We start from the raw sequence: 18,572 nt of genomic DNA, 5'->3' as shown, positions 1-18,572 counted from the left end.
GCGGGGGTGGGGGGAGGGGGGAGGGTTGTAATGCTATTAGGTATGACAGATGAGAGGGGGGAAAAAGCGCGCTCTATAAGGCTGGCTGGAGGTAAGAAACACTCAGGAGGAAGGGGGGAATGACTTTCAGGGCCAAGATACACTTAAATACGCTTCTTTCATTTTTTTAGTGTAGACGTTAATTGGGGCGACTGGTCGGGACACGCAGGTGAGATGAGAGGGGCACCTCGGGGGGGGGGGGTCGGAAAATAACGCACGCGGCCAAGTGGTTGTTTGGACAAAAAAACGTCAGGTTGGCCGTCATTATGGGGGAAGAACAGGGGCGTTGTTCAGGCTGCGGACCGGATTTTAAATCAGGGCCCTGAGGGTGAAGTAATGCGATTTTTCATTTGGCAAAATTAAATTGGGCAGGTGTGTTTGGAAGTCAGACGCACACGCTGAAATTTAATGAAGTCATAAAAACCACTTAAAACGAAGCTGGGCAGAATGATGACTGCCTCTTTTTATTCCCTCCCAAGTGATTCAATTTGAATTTTAATGCCATATAAAACCCAAAAAAGTATTTTGTATGGGAAGTATTGATTTTAGATGTTTTGTGGTTTCCTCCGAATCGGAGACTATTCCAGGACAACCCCGCCCCAAATAAAAACAAAAAAACAAAAAAAAAACAAAAAACATACTGTGCATCCAAACGAATCTCACACATTGCAAAACACTCACGCTGGTAACTCGTCTGTAGATCTGGGCGGCATTCTGGCATTCCGAATAGGGGTACTCGGAGGTGGCCATCTCCAGCATGCACATCCCAAAAGCGTAGACGTCGACGGATTCATCGTACTTCTCCTCGTACATCTCCGGCGCCATAAACTCGGGAGTACCTGACCGCACCAGACAGGAATAATCCTTATACGGAGTGTATCAGCAAATATTTCACTTCACCCTTTCCTGCACCCTGATAACATAATTAGCTGTCCACTGTGGTAACCGCTGTCCCTGACGGGGTTAATATTCACAAAAAAAAAACAGTGAATGATTTTTGATGCTTTTAAATGAACTGCGCAAAGGTTGATACATACCCCATCACCGTAAGACATCCTTACCTATGACGCTTTTGGCGAACGAGGCCCTTTTCAGCGTGGCTAAGCCCAGGTCGCCGATCTTGACCGAGCCGGTGGGCCCGGTGATGAAGATGTTGTCGCACTTGAGGTCGCGGTGAATGATGGGCGGAGCTCTGGTGTGCAGGAAGTGCAGGCCCTTGAGGATCTGCCGGCACCACGAACGCAGCACCTTGATCTTCATCACCTTGAAACGCTTTAGGTAACTGCCGGAAAAAAAAAAGAAGCCCAGAAATGACTTTATTGAAGAAGTCCTCCACAACTGAAACTAAGGGGTCAGGATCAACCGAGGACAAAAATGTCTATTAGGTTTGCAGCATTTCCAGGTTGATTTTCCTCATTTGATATCAAACATGGATGTGTTTTGAAGTCAGGTTGGATCAAAACGAATTTTTGAGGTCATTCATGGTCTAATGGATCTTCGATTTTAAATGGACACAGCAGAATAATCAAATTTTGTCCCTTATGCAAGTTCTTTTAGATCTGAGAGCCAAAACCTTGATCTTGTTAATTCAATATTGAATAGAAGAGCTCGACCCTCTCATGAGAGCCAGTGCTACTAATGTTTGAAAAGTTCTCAGATGCTCTTGTAGTACATACAGAGGTGCTTTGACTCGAATCACTTCAAATCCTTTCTCTCCATTGAAATAAATGGAAAGGCCATTAATCCGTTCCAGCCTCCAACACATTTTGTAAAGTGGTGTTTCAAAAGTGCAATAGCACTCCATATTGCACTTAATAAAAATGTACAATCATGAAATAATTCAATAAAACAAAACATGCCCTTTTTGGGAATGATCGAAAGGCCCGATTGCTGTTGTCTCTCATAGTTCAAGGCACCACTCACTGTCTAATATCGTAATCACACATAAGCACATACACAGATAAGGGACCATGTACAGAAGTCGATATTCCCATGCTCCCCTATCAGTCATCCCCCTCATCATTCCCGGCACTTTAACACATGAGGGTCACCCTTCCTTCAGAGTTGTCATTTGCACTACAGCCAACACACCATACAGTGTACAATAGATGCGCACAAGGGGCAGGCAACCACTTAACATTGTAACATTGTGCCACTGATTTACATTCTTCTCTGGCTTCTGCAGTACTGTATAGTATGTGACTGGAAATCTCCAGCGTACAGTAGAGGGCACTGTCGCCTTTGTAAGCTTTGGCCTGCTTGTCGCTGTGTCACAAGTGGCTCATTTTTGTCTCACACAGAGACACTTTCGAGTTGACCTACAACCTCTAGTAAAATTAAAGTGTTTTCGTGCCTCTTTAGAGTGTTCCGCCCTTGCACTCGGGCTGAACTGTAACTGTCAGCGTGCTCATCCACGCGGCTTGTTGTCGCACGGACCCCCCCCGGCACGCTTCACTTGGTCCCTGCCTCTTTCTCTATGCCTGTCCATCCGGTCGACAGGAATGAGAGGAATCTGCAGCAGAAGCAGCATCTGGCAGGTGGGCCGGTGTCCCGCCATGCGCCATGCCAGGGAGGCGGGGGGGGGCTGCACACCCGCGTGCTCGTTCCACATTTTGCCTTTGATTGTGGAACCGCATTGAATAGCCCACATGCTTCCATCGAGATGGCATGTGGTCACCGCGTGGACAATGACAACCAAAGACATTGATTCTTCACGCTGATTTTTGTTTTTTTCACTTTGGGGTGGGGTGCATAGGGCAGACCAGCCACCAAGGATGTTATAAAAAAAAAAGGAAGTTAAAATATCAGTATTAGTAAGTTATTCCTCTGAAATTAGTTCTATTCGAGTGATACTTGTGCCAAGAAAACTTTTGTGTTTCTGAACAATATTTGATCAAATTCAAAAGTCATGGCATTGTCAAGTATCGGTGAGTACAACAATGTATGTACTCAGTTCCAGTTTTTATTATTATTTTTTAAGCAGTGCATTCCTGAGTTGCTATTGAGTTGGCAGAAATGACTCACGGCAGGTTTCGGTCTCTATCACCATAGATCTAAAACTCACGTCTTGAGCGTGCCCGAAGTCATGAGCTCGGTAACCAGCACGATGCACTTTTTCCCCTTGCACGGCCCCTCCCACGAGTCGTAGAAGCGAACGATGTTGGGATGCTGGAGGCCCTTCAGCATCCCGGCCTCCTCCTTGAAGCGTTGTCGCTCCGACTTGGACAGCTTCCGGTCCTGGAGACACAACGGGAGAGAGAGTGAGGAGAACAGGAAGCGTGATAGCAGGATGGAGTGGACGCATGGATGCGATGCTTTGATGGAAGGGTACCCAGGTTGCGGATGGAGGACGGACCGGTAAAATCACGTAAAGTGCCCATCTCTGGTTTCCCCCATATTTTTCTCATGGACCGTATGAGAAAATCTTGTGCGCTTCTTCAGAGACCAGGAGGTGATGATCATAAGACTTGCACATCACCAGGATTGTGTTTGTGTGTGTTAAAGTGGCGCATAATGGTATCGAACCGCAGTGTGTAGCACGCGTTTCACTGATGTCTATTAACACTAGCGTCACCTGACCCTGTGGTCACATGACGATAGCTGCGAGGTCACCTGACTGACTGGAAGCCAACACTCCATTTTCCCAGCAGCACTTAAAAAAAAAAAGAGCCGCCTGACCACCCGTATTACGCCTCCCTCGGGACTCTGGAAAATTCTCTCTTTCTCTCTCTCTCACATGCGTGTGAGCATGTGTGGAAGAGCCTCTCGAATCGATTAATCGACAGTGGCATTTTCTACACAAAGCGAATCATGTTCACGAATCTCATTGCCCAGCAAGGTTTTAGGCTTTGGGAAATAGTTTAATATGAAATAAAAACCTAGTTGAGATAATATAGATAATCCCAGTATTTTTTTTTTTTTTTTACCGTAATTGAATTTCTAGAACACCGGCAGTCTTGTTGAGAGGTTAGTTGTTTTCCCTCTCTTCGGATCCGAGCTTCAAAACATCATGAGACTTGTGTTTGTCGGATTCAAAAATACCCTCTCGCACTCTCCTCGTCACTGACATGCCAGCGTACACCTCAACGTGGCGGACCGGCACGTTCACATCTCTCCTTTCTTATCTGCCACTCACGCAACACTCCTCTACCGAGCTCCGTGTTTCTCCGACGAAAAAGGAGCCGCTGACACATCCCCTCGAGCGAGCGTCACGTCACGTCTGAGTCGGCTGGCCTACATCCGCATGAGGGAGCATTAGAAACAGGCGCCCACGCGGGAAAAAGGCTGCGGGACGCACAGTCCCGTCACCGGCAGCCTGTGCGGCGGTAAATCAGAAAAGTTGAAACCCTCTGATCAACCCACGCTGCTTCAGACTGAATATGGAGGTTGCAGAACAGCATCAATTGAACCGGAATTCCCCCCCGAACCAGTATGCTGCACACACACAAACAAGTAGTTGGTTAAATTACATACCATGGTTATTTAAAAAGAAATTCATTGCCAAAGCAATAAAATTATTATTCGGGCACTAAAAGTGAATTGAGGAGCTTCGTGTGGATCAAAGTGGTGCTTTGGCGCCATCGTGTGCCGACTCTGCGCCAAGGGACTGTTTTCAAGTGAGGTGGCGAGTCCTTCAAGCATTGTCAAAAGTGAAAGTAGGTTTTGATTTTTTTCCCCCCTCTTTTGTATAATATTGTTTGTATAAAGTCGGGTTGTGTTATTTATGCTCGTATGATCGCCAATATGTTTGATGATGATTGAGTTGCTGAATATTTGAACAAACAGTATACGGTCATTTACGTAACATGGGTTCACGATGGTTGACATGCTACATGCATGGAGATCGTATCTCCCTTTCGAGTGCTTTGCAAAGTGAAGAGTTAATTCATGAGGCGAGGGATTGCTTTTCTGGAAGCAAACAGAGGGTGTATCGTATTTACTTTCAAAATCAGTGCCAGGGTAATTGACGCACTTCAAAAACGCCGATGATGCAACCCGTCTCCAACGTCCAACTGAATCTGCTCAGAGAGGTTAGTGCTGAAATGCTTTGACGACCCCATTTTGATTTCCCTGCATGCGTTCTGTACCCAAATCGCAAAGAATGTGGGGTGTATACACTCCCAGCGTTATTGCATCAAGCTGGACAAGGGGAATTTAAATCCAGAGGGGAACTTGGAACGTCATTAGTATGGAGCCAACGTGTCTGAATCCCACACACATGCTCGGGAGATGCTCCCCTGCACAGAACCTCATAAACATGCGCACAGCTAATGCACAGCAAAAACCCCCTGCGAGACCTTTCGCCCAGTGGAGGCAAGGGGTGTCGGGGGGTGGGGCGGCGCATCTGTTGTGAATAAGAGTGATTGAAAGGGGGATGAATGACTTCCAGTAAGTGTGAAAGGGAAAGGTGTGGGGGCGGGGGGGGGGGGGGGCACAGAGTTAGCCCTCATAATCCGCACACTGAGGACCTTCAAGACATTTGAGGTGCGGGTGCTAAAGCCCCGATGGCAAACATGGACATTGGAGTCGACTTGTTGGCAGCCTGCTGCTGTATTCCAAAATGTATTTGCTCTATCTTTTTGTCCACTCTCCTACCCCCTCCCTTTGTGTTTCTCTTTCCACTCTCCGCTGCATTGCCCTCCTCCTCCTCATTCCTTCCTCCGACTTAGGTGGTTTTTGGTTTCCCTTCAGTCACCACTCTACATATTGCAGTAACCAGGGCCATGTGTCCGACTCGTCGATCTGAAATCTGACCTAGTTGCGGAGGAGAGGAGGCGGCTTGCCGGTTGAAAAAATGTGGCCGGGCAAAGGCATTATGGGCTTCCTTGTGTTTATGGGCATCGCTTCGCTCGGCACAGCTTCTTCCTTAAAATGTGACCTATCAATCAAACGAGGGCGAAATCTTCCGCTTCAAATGCTTTACAATAAGCGACAATAATTGGTCGAGATGGTTTCGATTTCAATAACAACGCCGGTGCTTCACAATAGGTGCAATTGCAGCCTGACAAGTCATTGTTTCATTGACCCGCGCTTGGCTGGAGAACACGGATCCACGCAAACAGCAACCCCAACATTCGTCATCATCCTGAATGCTACAAAACACACAAAGACTCCTGCACATGATTTATACCTGCGGTAATCCACAAAATCGGGCACATGAGTCAAGTGGCAGCATGCCAGGCTCGCAAAGAGGACAACTTGGACGTCATTTAACAGCTTATGCAAATGTTTGCCGTGTGATTGATTCGATCTATGAGGTAAAGAATTAGCACAAGGCAAGAAACAATAATAAAGTGCCAATTGTGGGTTCAGATTAAAAAAAAAAATTAAATTAGCAACCAAGAATGGGCTCCGTTGTTCCACATGCAAGAAACAACCATCCAATTAAATCGCATGAAGAAAATCGGCAGCCAACGGATTAAAAGGTCACTTTAAAGTCACCACATCGAAAAAAAAAACAGGACTGAATTTCCAAACACAATTGAGATCATTTTAAATTTGCACAATTTACACTGTAGGTCTGCAATGATGAGTCGACTATTTCAAATAATTAAATAAAGAAAAAAAGGTTGACGCCAGCCAATTCTACACTCTCTTTTCCTGACACCCATGTCACTCACCAGGCCTTTTAAAGCCAAATATACTCAAAGTCAACGATATCGTACAATGTGAGGATGGTGTGTCAGGCATGTGACAAGTGTCCATTAACATGATCTGTGCGCCTTTCAACGTTTTTCCACTCCAAACTCATCCAAGCCTGTCTCGGTAGACCTTTGAAAAAGGTTGTCGTCTAAGTATAGCGCAAGACGGCCTCGACTGCCGTGTTCGCACATCATAAACAACCAAGCCGCGCGGCTGCACATGATCCGTTCAGCGTCCGCCGTCCGTTGGCGTTTCCAAAAACGGCGACGGCCAAAAATGCCAGGCTGCTCGAGTTAACTCCAATGACGAGGCCTTCACAAACAGGAAACATTTTACACCGCGTACATATGCGTGACCTTGAATCCCTCGGCGTGTAACTTAAATCTCGCGGCCGTTCCGGACCCTGTTACACTAACTGGTGATGTAACGGAAGAGAGCGGATGGTGGCCCGTTCCAGATAAAACGATTACATAATCTGGCAGGAGGATCCTTTTGCACACCATTAAAACATGTGGGCCCTCCGCTTTTGACGCCCAAGATGAACTTTAGCGGGTCTCGGGTTTCGCTTTCATCAGCTCGCCGCGGTCGAGAAGCAAGAAAAATGATAATAATAGCAGCTCACCTTTTATTCACGTTTATTATTTACCGCGCGGGGAAGGAGGCCGAGAGGACGGCCATGTTTATACGTGGTTATCCTCACTCATGGGGTCAAAACAGACCGTCGTTAACCCTAAATCCAACCAGAAGAAACCAGGTGCTCTTGAGCGGACTTTATAATCCACTCAAAGTTTTTGACCTCAAAAAAATTCCTATGGGTGATGTCACATCACTTTGCGCAAGGGTGTTACGGAATTTACGGTAGCATGCTAGCTAACAAGACTGATGAGCCGCACGTGATGGTGTTTTGTTCGTGTGGAGTAATTCAACTGCCGAATGGATTTGTTTAAGTGACATGGGTTCATGATCGTGTACGTGCTAGATGCATGGCTTGGATGCGTTATGATCCTCTCCGGTTTAAGTGCTTTGCCGCCATCTTGTAGTCTCGGGGAAACCGTGAAAGTGGCTCATAATACAGCGGATTAAAAGATGAACATATATGTGCAATATATTAAAGTGCCGCATGCATATGCGTGATCTATGCCAAACAGACGCGCGCGAGTTCACGACTTTTCCAATAAACACCCAATAACAAGTGGGGAGTGGAAAGAGATGAGTAGAACAGGATGACAGATTTTTATTGGAAAAGGAAGTGCAATGAAAAGAAAGCGCTGACCTCCGCCAAGGCCTCCATTGGATCAGCACCAAAAGCAATTTTCACAACAAACCATTATTACATCAGCGACTTTCCACGGTGATACTATATCACCTTGACCTTGTCTCTCATTAGATATCCGTGTGTCCGTTTCCTCCCTCGCAGGGGCCTACGTTGGCGCGGCGGCTGATTAGCGGAGACGACAGCGCGAGAGCAACCGAATCGGGCGAAAGCCGAGACGCTAAACAGATACGGGCTACCGATGCGGCCGAGCGCCGCTGAGTGAAGTCATCGGCGGCGGCGGCGCAGCCTCGGCGAACACTCGTGTGCGACTTTGTGCTGTCGCTGCGCTTGAGTGCTCTTTTTGATGACCGCGCGGGTTGATTACAAGCAGTTCTTTATGGGTTAACGCAATCCAGATGCGATTTGAAGGCCTCTGTTTTTTTTTTGCGCGGTCGGGGGGGCTTTACTTCATCCAAGGCAGTAAATTGAACAAACGCTACGACGTTAGGGCGGCTGCAGCAAATGGTGTTGAAAACCACACCAGGACGGACGGATGTGAGGTTGCGGGATGCGGATATGGGCAAACTTGACCCGGGGTCGTCTTTCCTGCTTGGACACGCGGGTCAAATATTCCACATGCTCCTCCGAGGTAAAAGAGAGGCCAAAACACAAACGATAAGCGCAATAATAAACGTGACATGAACACCTCTCAACGATGCACTTCAATGGGAGGTTGATTTTGATGGAGAACAAGGCGAACAGGGACACATGAGTGACGCAATTACCCACAGAGAGACACACAGAGTGGGTCGGATTACCGCAGAGGAGCCCCTGTGTCTCAGCAAAGAGGAGTAGGGACAAAGATGTCACTGCCACAATGATTCAGTGTCAAACTTAAAAAAAAAAGCACACTCAGCTTTTATTGAGTGAAAAAAAATCAAAAATAAAAAAGTGGTATCGGTGCACCCCTAAAAACAATCGTTAACATGAATGATGAATTAGTTTGACGAGCCTATTTAAATGAATTTATACTCGACCGTCTTTGCACCAGGGTTCGACCTGGTGATTCAGTCTCGAAACTTTTTGCTATTTCAGCTGCCTGAGTTTGATTTCACGGTTGGCAGACTTTCAGCGGCTAATTACAATAATGTACAGCTCCGTCGCCACAGAAGGGACAAGATGTAATTAATCTCAAAGTACATCTGGCTGCGATTAGCTTTACAAAGACAGGGCACAATAGGCGCGCTCGCTGCACAAGAGCGGCCACGAGTTTCCCTTTGGCACGGGACAGAAAGAGAAGACGCGAACAATACCAATTCTCATTAATAGCCACTTTAAATATCCCGACAATGAATATTATATGTCAAGGGAGGAAGATTTTGGATTTTCTTTTCATGAGCATGATAGGAAAAAAAAAAAAAAGTTGAATCGCTATTTTTTTTTCACGCTCACACATCGTGTGGACTCCATTTCCCATAATCCTCACGCATTTCCTGTGAATCACACCGCAGAGTTCTTCTTGTTCAGGCTCAAAATGGCAATTTGTCACATTTCGGTTTGACCGTGCCAGGAATGTGTTGACAGTAGCTTCTCTTCTTGTCCTTATGTAGCATCTGGACTTGTTTGACTTACTTTATGAATATTATTGTTGCGCAGCGAAACTGAAGGAAAAAAACAAAACAAAACAATAAAAAGAGTGCATCAATCATTTTCCCTGACAGCTATTCAAAAGCGTTATGGAGCCCATCAATTTAACATAAAACAAAATCAACCAAAATAATGTCTGTGTACGGTTCGTTGCTACGGCACATCGACTATTGACAGTTCATCGGATTTATTCAGGTGCAAAGTGCTTGTGAGGGAAGAAAATAAGGATCAGAGGCGCACCTGTCTACACGTGGGAGCGTGCCAACACACACACACACACACACACACACACACACACACAGCAGCATCAGTGAGTATAAACACTTGTGTTTGGAATTCCACGTTGAACCCTTCCTTTGTTTGCGCAAATAACTCACACAATCGCCCGTGCTTTTTCATGGGCTTCTTACATGATATCAAACACAAAAATGGCGTGGCTCAGAAATTGCTGCGCCGAAATGGAACCACAAGACTGTCTGCTGACACAGGAAGTTGTCAGCAAGGTCGTACTCGCAGCGGGGAACTCCTTGGTGACATTTTGGACGGGATTTCACCTGCTGCGAAGACCAAGGACGACCCCGTATATTTCGCGCTAGACGTCTATTCGAGTAAACCACAGACGACAAGCAACAATTTATCTGAGAGGGCTGGCAGTGAATGAGTTTTCAAGAAAAAGAGGCACAGTGTAAGATATAGAAACATCTTGCCTCAGACAGATGAGTTCACTGCAGGATGGAACGTTCTCAATTACCCCCCGCATCCTTCATCCTCCCTCCAAAGTGACCCAGACGTTGACCCCGAAAGGGACCTTGACTCAGTCAGACCCTGAATGCCTCGCCTTGTGTCTTTCGAAGAATGTCAGCGTGTGTCATGGACATGTGTGGCATTGTGCGGAATGTTTTCCACACGCCATGAGACATTTCAACTTGAACGCGGGCTTCAACGGTGATGCGCTTTGCAGTCGACTTTACCTGGGCCGCCAAGTGTTTCAAGCCTCACGTGTCGAAAATGTAAACTCAAAAGCAAAAAAGCTGACTGACACTGTTGCTGCCACCGACGCCTTCAGCCCGGGAGATGGCTATTTTTAGACGCACAAAGAAAAGAATGAACCACAGAAAAGCACAGAGAGCTGCGAGCGGCGTGACAGCAAAGCAGTGGGAGGAGAGCGAGAGACAAAATCATTCCCCTCGAGTGTGCTAATAGTGCTAACACGTAAATTACGAGCGGCTCAAAGAATGCCATAAGCTAACAGGGCTATGATGATCGAAACGCTCGTCAGTTTATTTTTCAAAATGCTTTCATTTAAACGACATACTGTATTTTTGTTGTTGAAATTACTTCGGAATAAGCTCAAAGGCTAGGCTAGGTTAGACTAGTGTTCGCCAAGAAACTACGCATCTCCCTCGTCTGGCCCCAACACCTGATTCCAATACTTTTGGCTTTAGCTCAATATTCACATTCACGGCGATTTATGGTAGTTCTCAAACACTGCCAGCCACCCAGCTTTTTTTTTTCTCTAAATCATCCCTCTGATCCGCTTCAAGCTGGTGAGCTGAAACGCGGGTAATGTTTGGGCTAATTAAGGACATTGCCCTCCACAGCAGGGCACTGGAAGCAGATTTTCGAGAAAAAGAAAAACCATCTCACATTTAAGCTTTTTAATCCCGCAAAGAAATGTCAGCAGTTCCGAGCTGCTGTCGGCTCACGACACTTGGCCGGGGGGGACATGCTACCTGAATAACACCCCACACTTCTGCCAGCTAATACATAGAAAACAAATACCCCCCCTCTCACCCCGCCCCCTCAAAAAAAGCTGCCAAAAGTCCGCAATGGTAAATACATAGCAAAGCGCTCTCGACTCCAGTTTGTCCAGTTTGTTCCAAGCGATTTCATCACGCCACGAGAGCCCGTTGTGACAGACGACGTTTATGAAATGATCTTCCGCGTTTGCGCGATGTGCTGACAGGCTAAGAGCAGCGCAGGTTCAAAAAAAGTGAGTGTTGCATGACACAAATTGCATAGGCGTAGTTTGTACAACATGACACCTGCTTTGTTGAGTTTGCGTGCGCTCGCACGACACGGGTTGTCGTGTACTCGGCGAAACACTGTACGCAGAATTTCTTGCGCGCAACAGGAGCAGTTCTACTTCCTGTAGATACGTCGTCTCAACGCTTTTGAGCACGGCGTGTAAATTGGAACTCTGTGCAACGATTTGGGGTGATTATTATAAAATACAATCGTGCCTTGAGATATGAGTGACAATTTATAGCGCTCAGCGAACAGAATTAAATATATATGTTTGGAACAACCGCAAGACTTCGCCTTAGGAAAGTCCTCTTTGCTAACGAACAATTGCTGTGCCACAGAGCACACCACAATGGAAAAATATGCAAGCCGTCTTGTGCAACACCGCCCCCAAGGGTGTTGAAGAGCATCTGGAAATGGAGTGAAAAAAAAACTAGTGGAAAGTGGAAAAAAAAAAAAAAAAAAAAAAAAAAAAACAGGAGGGGGCAGGGGTGGGGGGTAGTCATTTCCTAAAGTGCGCAGGTCGTTGAATGGGCCCAGCATCAACTCACGGGGGATTCTACAGTCCATTAGTTCCCCACGCTGCCATTAAGCGTGCGCATCCTCGTCCGAGCTCCACCTCGTCTGCGCTTCACCCTGTTGTCATTTTTTTGTCTGCGACTCGATGCAAATGGTGAACTCATTTCAAAATAGCTTTAAGCTCTGCGACGGCCCAGGGCATTTAATTGTGATACGAACGGACGTTTAAATCCGCGAGCAGTGCGTTTGGATTTATTGTGTCATTCCATTATCTGGAATCTGCACGTGTGCAAACTCAGCACGGGAGGTATTCCTGATCAAATATTCATGCGGCGGAACGTGGAAGCAGGCTTTAAAATGAGCACGCAAACGCTCGTAACCCCGCCTAGATTTACGTCTCACTTGAATGTCTTTTATTTTATTTCCCCCCCCCCTCCTCCCGCTGCCCCCCCCCCCACCCCCCTCCAGGACGGGTCAACAACAGGGCGACGGGGTTGAGCCGTTCATCACCCGACGACACAATGAACAGACACGGCGAGGCTGCCCGCGTGCCGACACGCACATAAAGGACTAAGAGGGGTAAACAAACACAAGCGACCCTTCTGTCAACCCTGCTTTGTTATCACTCATGAGAGCTGCGCCGCATTTGTGTACTGAAAGAACAAAAATGACAAAAGGGCCGCAGGTATATTTGTCTTGACAATTTAGGCCAGAATTGAGAATGGCGAAAAACATGCAGATGGGGGGTCTGGGTTGTATTGAACTACCCCCAAAAGGAGCAGTTCGATGTCCACTGAATTGATATAATGGATAATTGATTATAAGTACATCTTTTTATGCGGACACATATCTCACTATGCCAAGCCTCTCAAATAAAGGTAAGAAAGTTTCCCAATATTTACAATCAACATTTGACCCGTTTTATTGTGAGATAAACTCGTGAGGCCATGTCGACACTTCCTGTCTTATCAACGAGAAACGCTAATTTCTCTGATAAATCCAGCGGCACAGCGAAGGCTAACGCAAAGCCCTTTATCGGGATTGCGTCCAGCCCATGCTGCAGACATGGACTTTTGGACGCGCTTCATACGTTGACTCGTGAGCGCTTAAAAACCTGCGATGTGCTGACTCGCTCGCGCAAACTATTCATGACGACGCCGTAAATCACGCAGCTGCTCGGCCACATGAAAGATCAACAGATGGGACTTCTCGCCGTCCAAGTTCAAAACGGCACCGGGCGTCTGGCGCGCGCGCAACGCCCGCATGACCTCACGCGCTGCTGATTGCGTCACGCAAGGCCGCTTTATGAGGGATTGACTCCAACTAATCTGGCTGGGAACTTCCCATTTCACAGCGTGTGAGTGGTTTTGCTGAGGGATGGCAACTAAAACACAACACAGAGGCCATTTTACCTTTCACTCAAGCAGCATTTCGGCGGATGCCGTTCCACGGCTCTGATGCTATTTTTAGGACCGACGCGAAGAAGGATCTCCATGTCCCACGTTGCCCGCACAAGTCGAGGCGGACGGCGAGAGGCAGAAACAAAAGAGGCACAATGAGAGCGTTGGGCCGTTGCGCACCTCAATAGCGGACTTTGTTCTCACCGTCTTGCTCTATTTTCGGACCAGCTAATAAAGTCCTGCCTGAGTAATTTACTCTGCTATCCCCGTCATAAATACCAGCGCATTGAAGGGCTGACAGGAACAATGGCCGACAGGTTCATCAGTTGCAGCTGTTGGCCGCGGCGAGCGCTAAACATTTTGGCGTCGTTCCCGCGGAGGCGCTCGTGAGTCAAAGCCCGAACTTGACGTCCATCTGGGTTGGCGTAGCCTTCCATTCATTTCCTCAAGTGCCAAATGAAAACACACATGCACGCAGAATAATGATGGGACACAATAACCGTGTGGCCCCGCCCCAACCTATTCAATGACATCTTATCAGAGGAATGTGGGGAATCTGGGAGGGAGAAGGCCCCTCAACCCCCACACCTCCCAATTCCGCCCCCAAAAGAGTGGGACAAAAGCGGCAAAGGCAGAATGAAAACACTCAGAAGGAAGGATATTATGAGATGTGTGGCGGCGCTTGTATAGCAAGCAGCCTCGGATGTGCATCTACTTGGGGTTGTTTTCCGCGGATTCCGAATGTTTAATTTCGACTGGGGCAACACTGGCATGACTGCTTTAGAGCGCCTCATTGTCCCCTCGACAACCTGGCGGGAGATATTCCAGCTACACGAGGTTCTAGGCACTTCAGAAAGATGCTAGCTGAAGAAGCTTCCACTTTTTCAGAATCATAGTAATGATTTTTCACAGAGTTTAAGAGTGGAGAGAAAGGCTTGATTTTCTAGGATTAAAATTAGCATGACTCTTCCCTGCGCCGCGCCAAATTTAGGACATACAACATCCAAAATTCCTTCCAAACAACAAACCACCTTTTGTGTTGCTGCTTTTTCAAACCATGGGAAAATGGAGCGCTCATAAAACGCCCAACCAAGATCTGATCTCTGCATTTCCAGGGAGTGATTATTTTCACCATATCTCCAGGGGATCGCCATGACTGCACCGAGCTTCCTTTCTTTTCTCTTCTTTCTCAACACATCACCATCGCCAAATACTTCCCCTCATATTTCAGGTTCAGCTGCTTTTCTTTTAAAATCCTACAACACGTGAGTGTGCTTTTTGCCCTCCTCGGTGTGTACAGTCGACATACAAAACCAGCTAAACGACGATTTTCAAACGAAACAATCAGAACTTCAATTTGATATTTGGAGCGATGATAAGAAAAAGCGAGCAGGGTGCGCGGGGGGGTTGCTATGCCGATTAAAATGGCGCGACGAGCAGATGAGTAAAAGGGAAATAATGAGATGAGCAGACCTAAATGACAAATCTGATTGGAAAGAGCAAGGCTTAAGCAGGAGTAGGGGGGAGGGAGAAAAAAAAACAGAGCTTGAGCCCTGTCATCGTGTTTCACTGTACAAGCCATCTAACATCTGCCTGATGCGTTCGCTGTCCCCGTTTCACCTCGTAAAACACACGCACGACGGCCCACATCAAGTGTAAGCGCATTTCCCTCCGTGAAGCCGGCGACACAGCCTCCTTTCCAACCAGTGTGACGATTTTGAAATGCCTTCACGACATACGCTAACTCAAGCGTGCGTACACGCACTTTGTAGCACAAATAAAAGACAACTAAAGGCTGTTATTGTGTTTATCGGGCAGTCCTCCCTGAACCCTTATGGCAGTTTGACCCTGAGCTACTGGAATGGACACGAATGGAATTCTTCAAGGCGGAACGGCCTGACCTCGCCATTCAACCCGCACATACACACACACACACGTCACGACAGGAAGAGCACAGAGGACGGCACATGAGCAAGCATCAGCCGCGATGCCTTCCTTTTGTCGGTCACAGCTGATTGCGATCGAGCGGCGCGGAAGGTGGTGGCGAAACACCAGAGAGCGCCGGAAACCCACACTGATCTCAAGTCTGAGAACAAATGACCAAATCGGGCTGACCCGAAAGTTACGCTGCACTTTTTAATCCCGGCAGCCACTTAAAGCTTCAGGAATGCTTCAGTTCTTTTCGGCAAGAATAACAAAGAGTTCTTGGACCGGACACGCTGCTTTTTCGTGATGTGTAACAGCGTATCAGAGTTGTTGGCGGCGGAACGCCGGGCCGTCAGCGCTTTTACGCTTTGACCACCCATTAATCCACCTCCGAGCGACTCTTCTTGCTCATGAGATGCGATGAGCTTGGCCCCCATTGCACTGGCTATTTTCAGAACAGTCCTTTTTATTTTTTAACTATCAACTGAGTCTGTAATTTATAGCCCACATTCAAGTCCACCTGAAAAAATAATTTTTACGCCCGTATGCGCTTTATGACATATGTCCACATCAATCAATCAAACCCAGCTGCTGCTTGCTGTTTGTTCAGGGAAATCCGAACCTTCAATCTGAGCGTCTCACTTCACCCCGCCCCCATCCCTGAGGACCCTGCTTCTATTTATCTTCCACCGAGATGTACGACGCCACTTTTACACTCCTGAATGCGCCCTATGGCTCTCCTCTCCAGACGTGGGACGATACCGTTGGCAGGCAGACTGGCTGGGGAGTTAAAAGTGATCAACATGATACGAGCTTGTATGAGTGCCACAGAGAATCCATTGTGTGCGAATGGATGGAGGACATTATTAAATCTTGACCAACATCTCAATACGGCCAAAATCTACTTCTAGCCCTCATAAATGATCTTTCATACAATCCGTAACAGATTATTACGGTGAGTTTTATTTGCAGACCTTAAAGAAACTTTAAAGTAAAAAAAAAAGTGACAGACCACTGAGAATAGTAAATTTGAATGCTCAAAAAAAAAAAAAACCCAAAAAACTGAGGCTGCTCTCTCCGCAACAACGAGGCGCACTAAAGCTGCCACGCCAGCATGAAGCGCCTGACCGCACAGTGGCTGTCAAAAATTTTACAACCTCCTTGCTCTTAAAAACCTCTCTGCGTGACGGGCGCACACCCATGGCTGACAATGAGGTGCTCTAAAGTTACGGCTCTTACTCTTTGCGCTAACTTTACAGCGTCTTGAAGAGGAAAAACTAAAATGAAACTTTTTTCACAAAAAGATTACTTTATGGCAGTGAGTGTTATTATAGAGACAGAGAAACTCTTCAAACCCCTTTACCAGCCCCCAAAGTGTGGAAGTAAAAGTAGTCTGTCTGTGTCGGTCGAGGGGGGCCAGGGGGTGGGGTGGCTAATCTGCCTTGCGTTGCCATTGAGGGAAATTTCAAGGTCTCCGCCCACCAATGGAGCTATGAGCCTAAAGGTCACACACATGCAGACGCACACACACTGGGTCTCGCTCGGTCTATAGTCTTCAGTTTCTTCTTTCTTCCCATGCGCCCCTGTTTGTTTTCTCCCTGCCTCCTCTCCATTTTCCCTCAAGCGTCCCTCCTTCTGAACAAACCGTTTACTCTGCCCGGCGTTTTGAATTGGAGCTCGACCCCTCCAAATGGCGGAGAAAGGCTGGACATGCTCCGTGTGATCGCCAGTGACACCGTCAGACCCGCCGCCCGTGTTGGCTTCCAACCGGCGTCGTGCACCCAGGGGGTTGCTTTTCATCTTTGAAAATTCATTTGCATTTTTTTTTTTTTTTTGCTTTGAAAACGGACGTTTTCCTTTTTTCGACTCACATTTGCCTTTTTTTTTTTTGTTTTGAAAACGGACGTTTTCCTTTTTTCGACTCGCGTGAAGATAAGATAGTGGGCTCTTTCATGGCTGCAACTATCTGTTGGGCAATCTTCCTCACGTGGGATGATGAAAAAAAAAATCCCGCTCTATCTCCAGCCATCCGTAAATTATTCTGCCAGTCAGAATAGTAAAGCATAGACCACCCATTCTAATTTTAAATCGCACCATATTTTGCTCATTCAGAGATACTGAATGAATAAATGTTAGGAAAAATATTTGTTGAAAACTGTAGCCATAAAATATAAAAATAATATGTCTACCATAAAAATAAACAAATATTAGTACAAAAATGTTGATGACCATATTATAAAATAATACAAAAACATTATCTGGAAAAAATATATTATTAAAATGTAAAAATATGAAAATACCAATAAATAAACCAATGAATAGAAAAATATTAGAAAGTCATGTAGATACAAATATATATTCTAAAACATGAAAAAAAATTAAAAATTGAGGAAAAAATATGACAAAAATGTTCTAAAAGATGAACACATTACAAAGTAATACAATTCTTTTAGAATTAGTAAAGAAATAGCATGACAACTATGAAAATAGAACACACAGACAAAAATATATAGACAATGTATGTACAAATATTGGAGTGGGGGGAGTATTACTTCATCGTATTAGTATTTAATATTAGACGAAAATACGGCGTAAAAATATTGCTGTCAATTCCGGCTGCCATGTTTCAACCTTTGTGCACATGTAGACAAGGAACTCCCACACATCTCCAGTTGCCCAGCCAGGAAACATGCATGCGTGTCTACATGTATGGAACTTTACTTGGGCCACATGTCACCAGTTGTTCAGCCCTCGTGGACACACACAGAGGACTGGAGCAAGAATCTGTCGGAAACCGACTTGCCTCTGCAGGCAGCACCACAGGGCCTCGCGCTCTTACATAACACACCCCATAGATCATGTTTAAATGCAGCGTTGCACTCTGCTAATCCAGGATATACTCAACAGAATGAAGCAACTCGGGTTTTAAGGCGACCCGCAAACCACCACCTGCCGGGCGCAGCGGCAGATGAGAGGAAAGGCGCACGACAGGAGCCGAATGTTTGTTTCCTGGTAAACAAAGCGGCGTTTCCAAGGCGCGCGAGCAGCATCAGGCGAAGCTGATTTTAGCTGCTGGGACTGTGGGAGCCGTGAGCAGCGTCTTGTGACACAATGAATGA

General features: G+C 46.5%; 1 protein-coding gene across 1 annotated transcript in view; it reads right to left on the bottom strand.

Annotated features, from left to right (window-relative positions):
- Positions 1–18,572, bottom strand: part of LOC109520033 (serine/threonine-protein kinase WNK1-like) — a 38,513-nt gene that overhangs the window by 14,944 nt on the left and 4,997 nt on the right. The window contains 3 exon segments of the mRNA XM_019876976.1: positions 721–878; positions 1,101–1,321; positions 3,104–3,276. Coding sequence (XP_019732535.1) covers positions 721–878; positions 1,101–1,321; positions 3,104–3,276 — 552 coding nt within the window.

This window comes from Hippocampus comes, unplaced genomic scaffold (genome assembly GCF_001891065.2).
Source record: "Hippocampus comes isolate QL1 unplaced genomic scaffold, H_comes_QL1_v1.1 scaffold127, whole genome shotgun sequence".
Taxonomy (NCBI): Eukaryota; Metazoa; Chordata; class Actinopteri; order Syngnathiformes; family Syngnathidae; genus Hippocampus; species Hippocampus comes.
The sequence above is the reverse complement of the archived record's forward strand: the minus strand, read 5'-3'. Positions and strand labels throughout refer to the sequence as shown.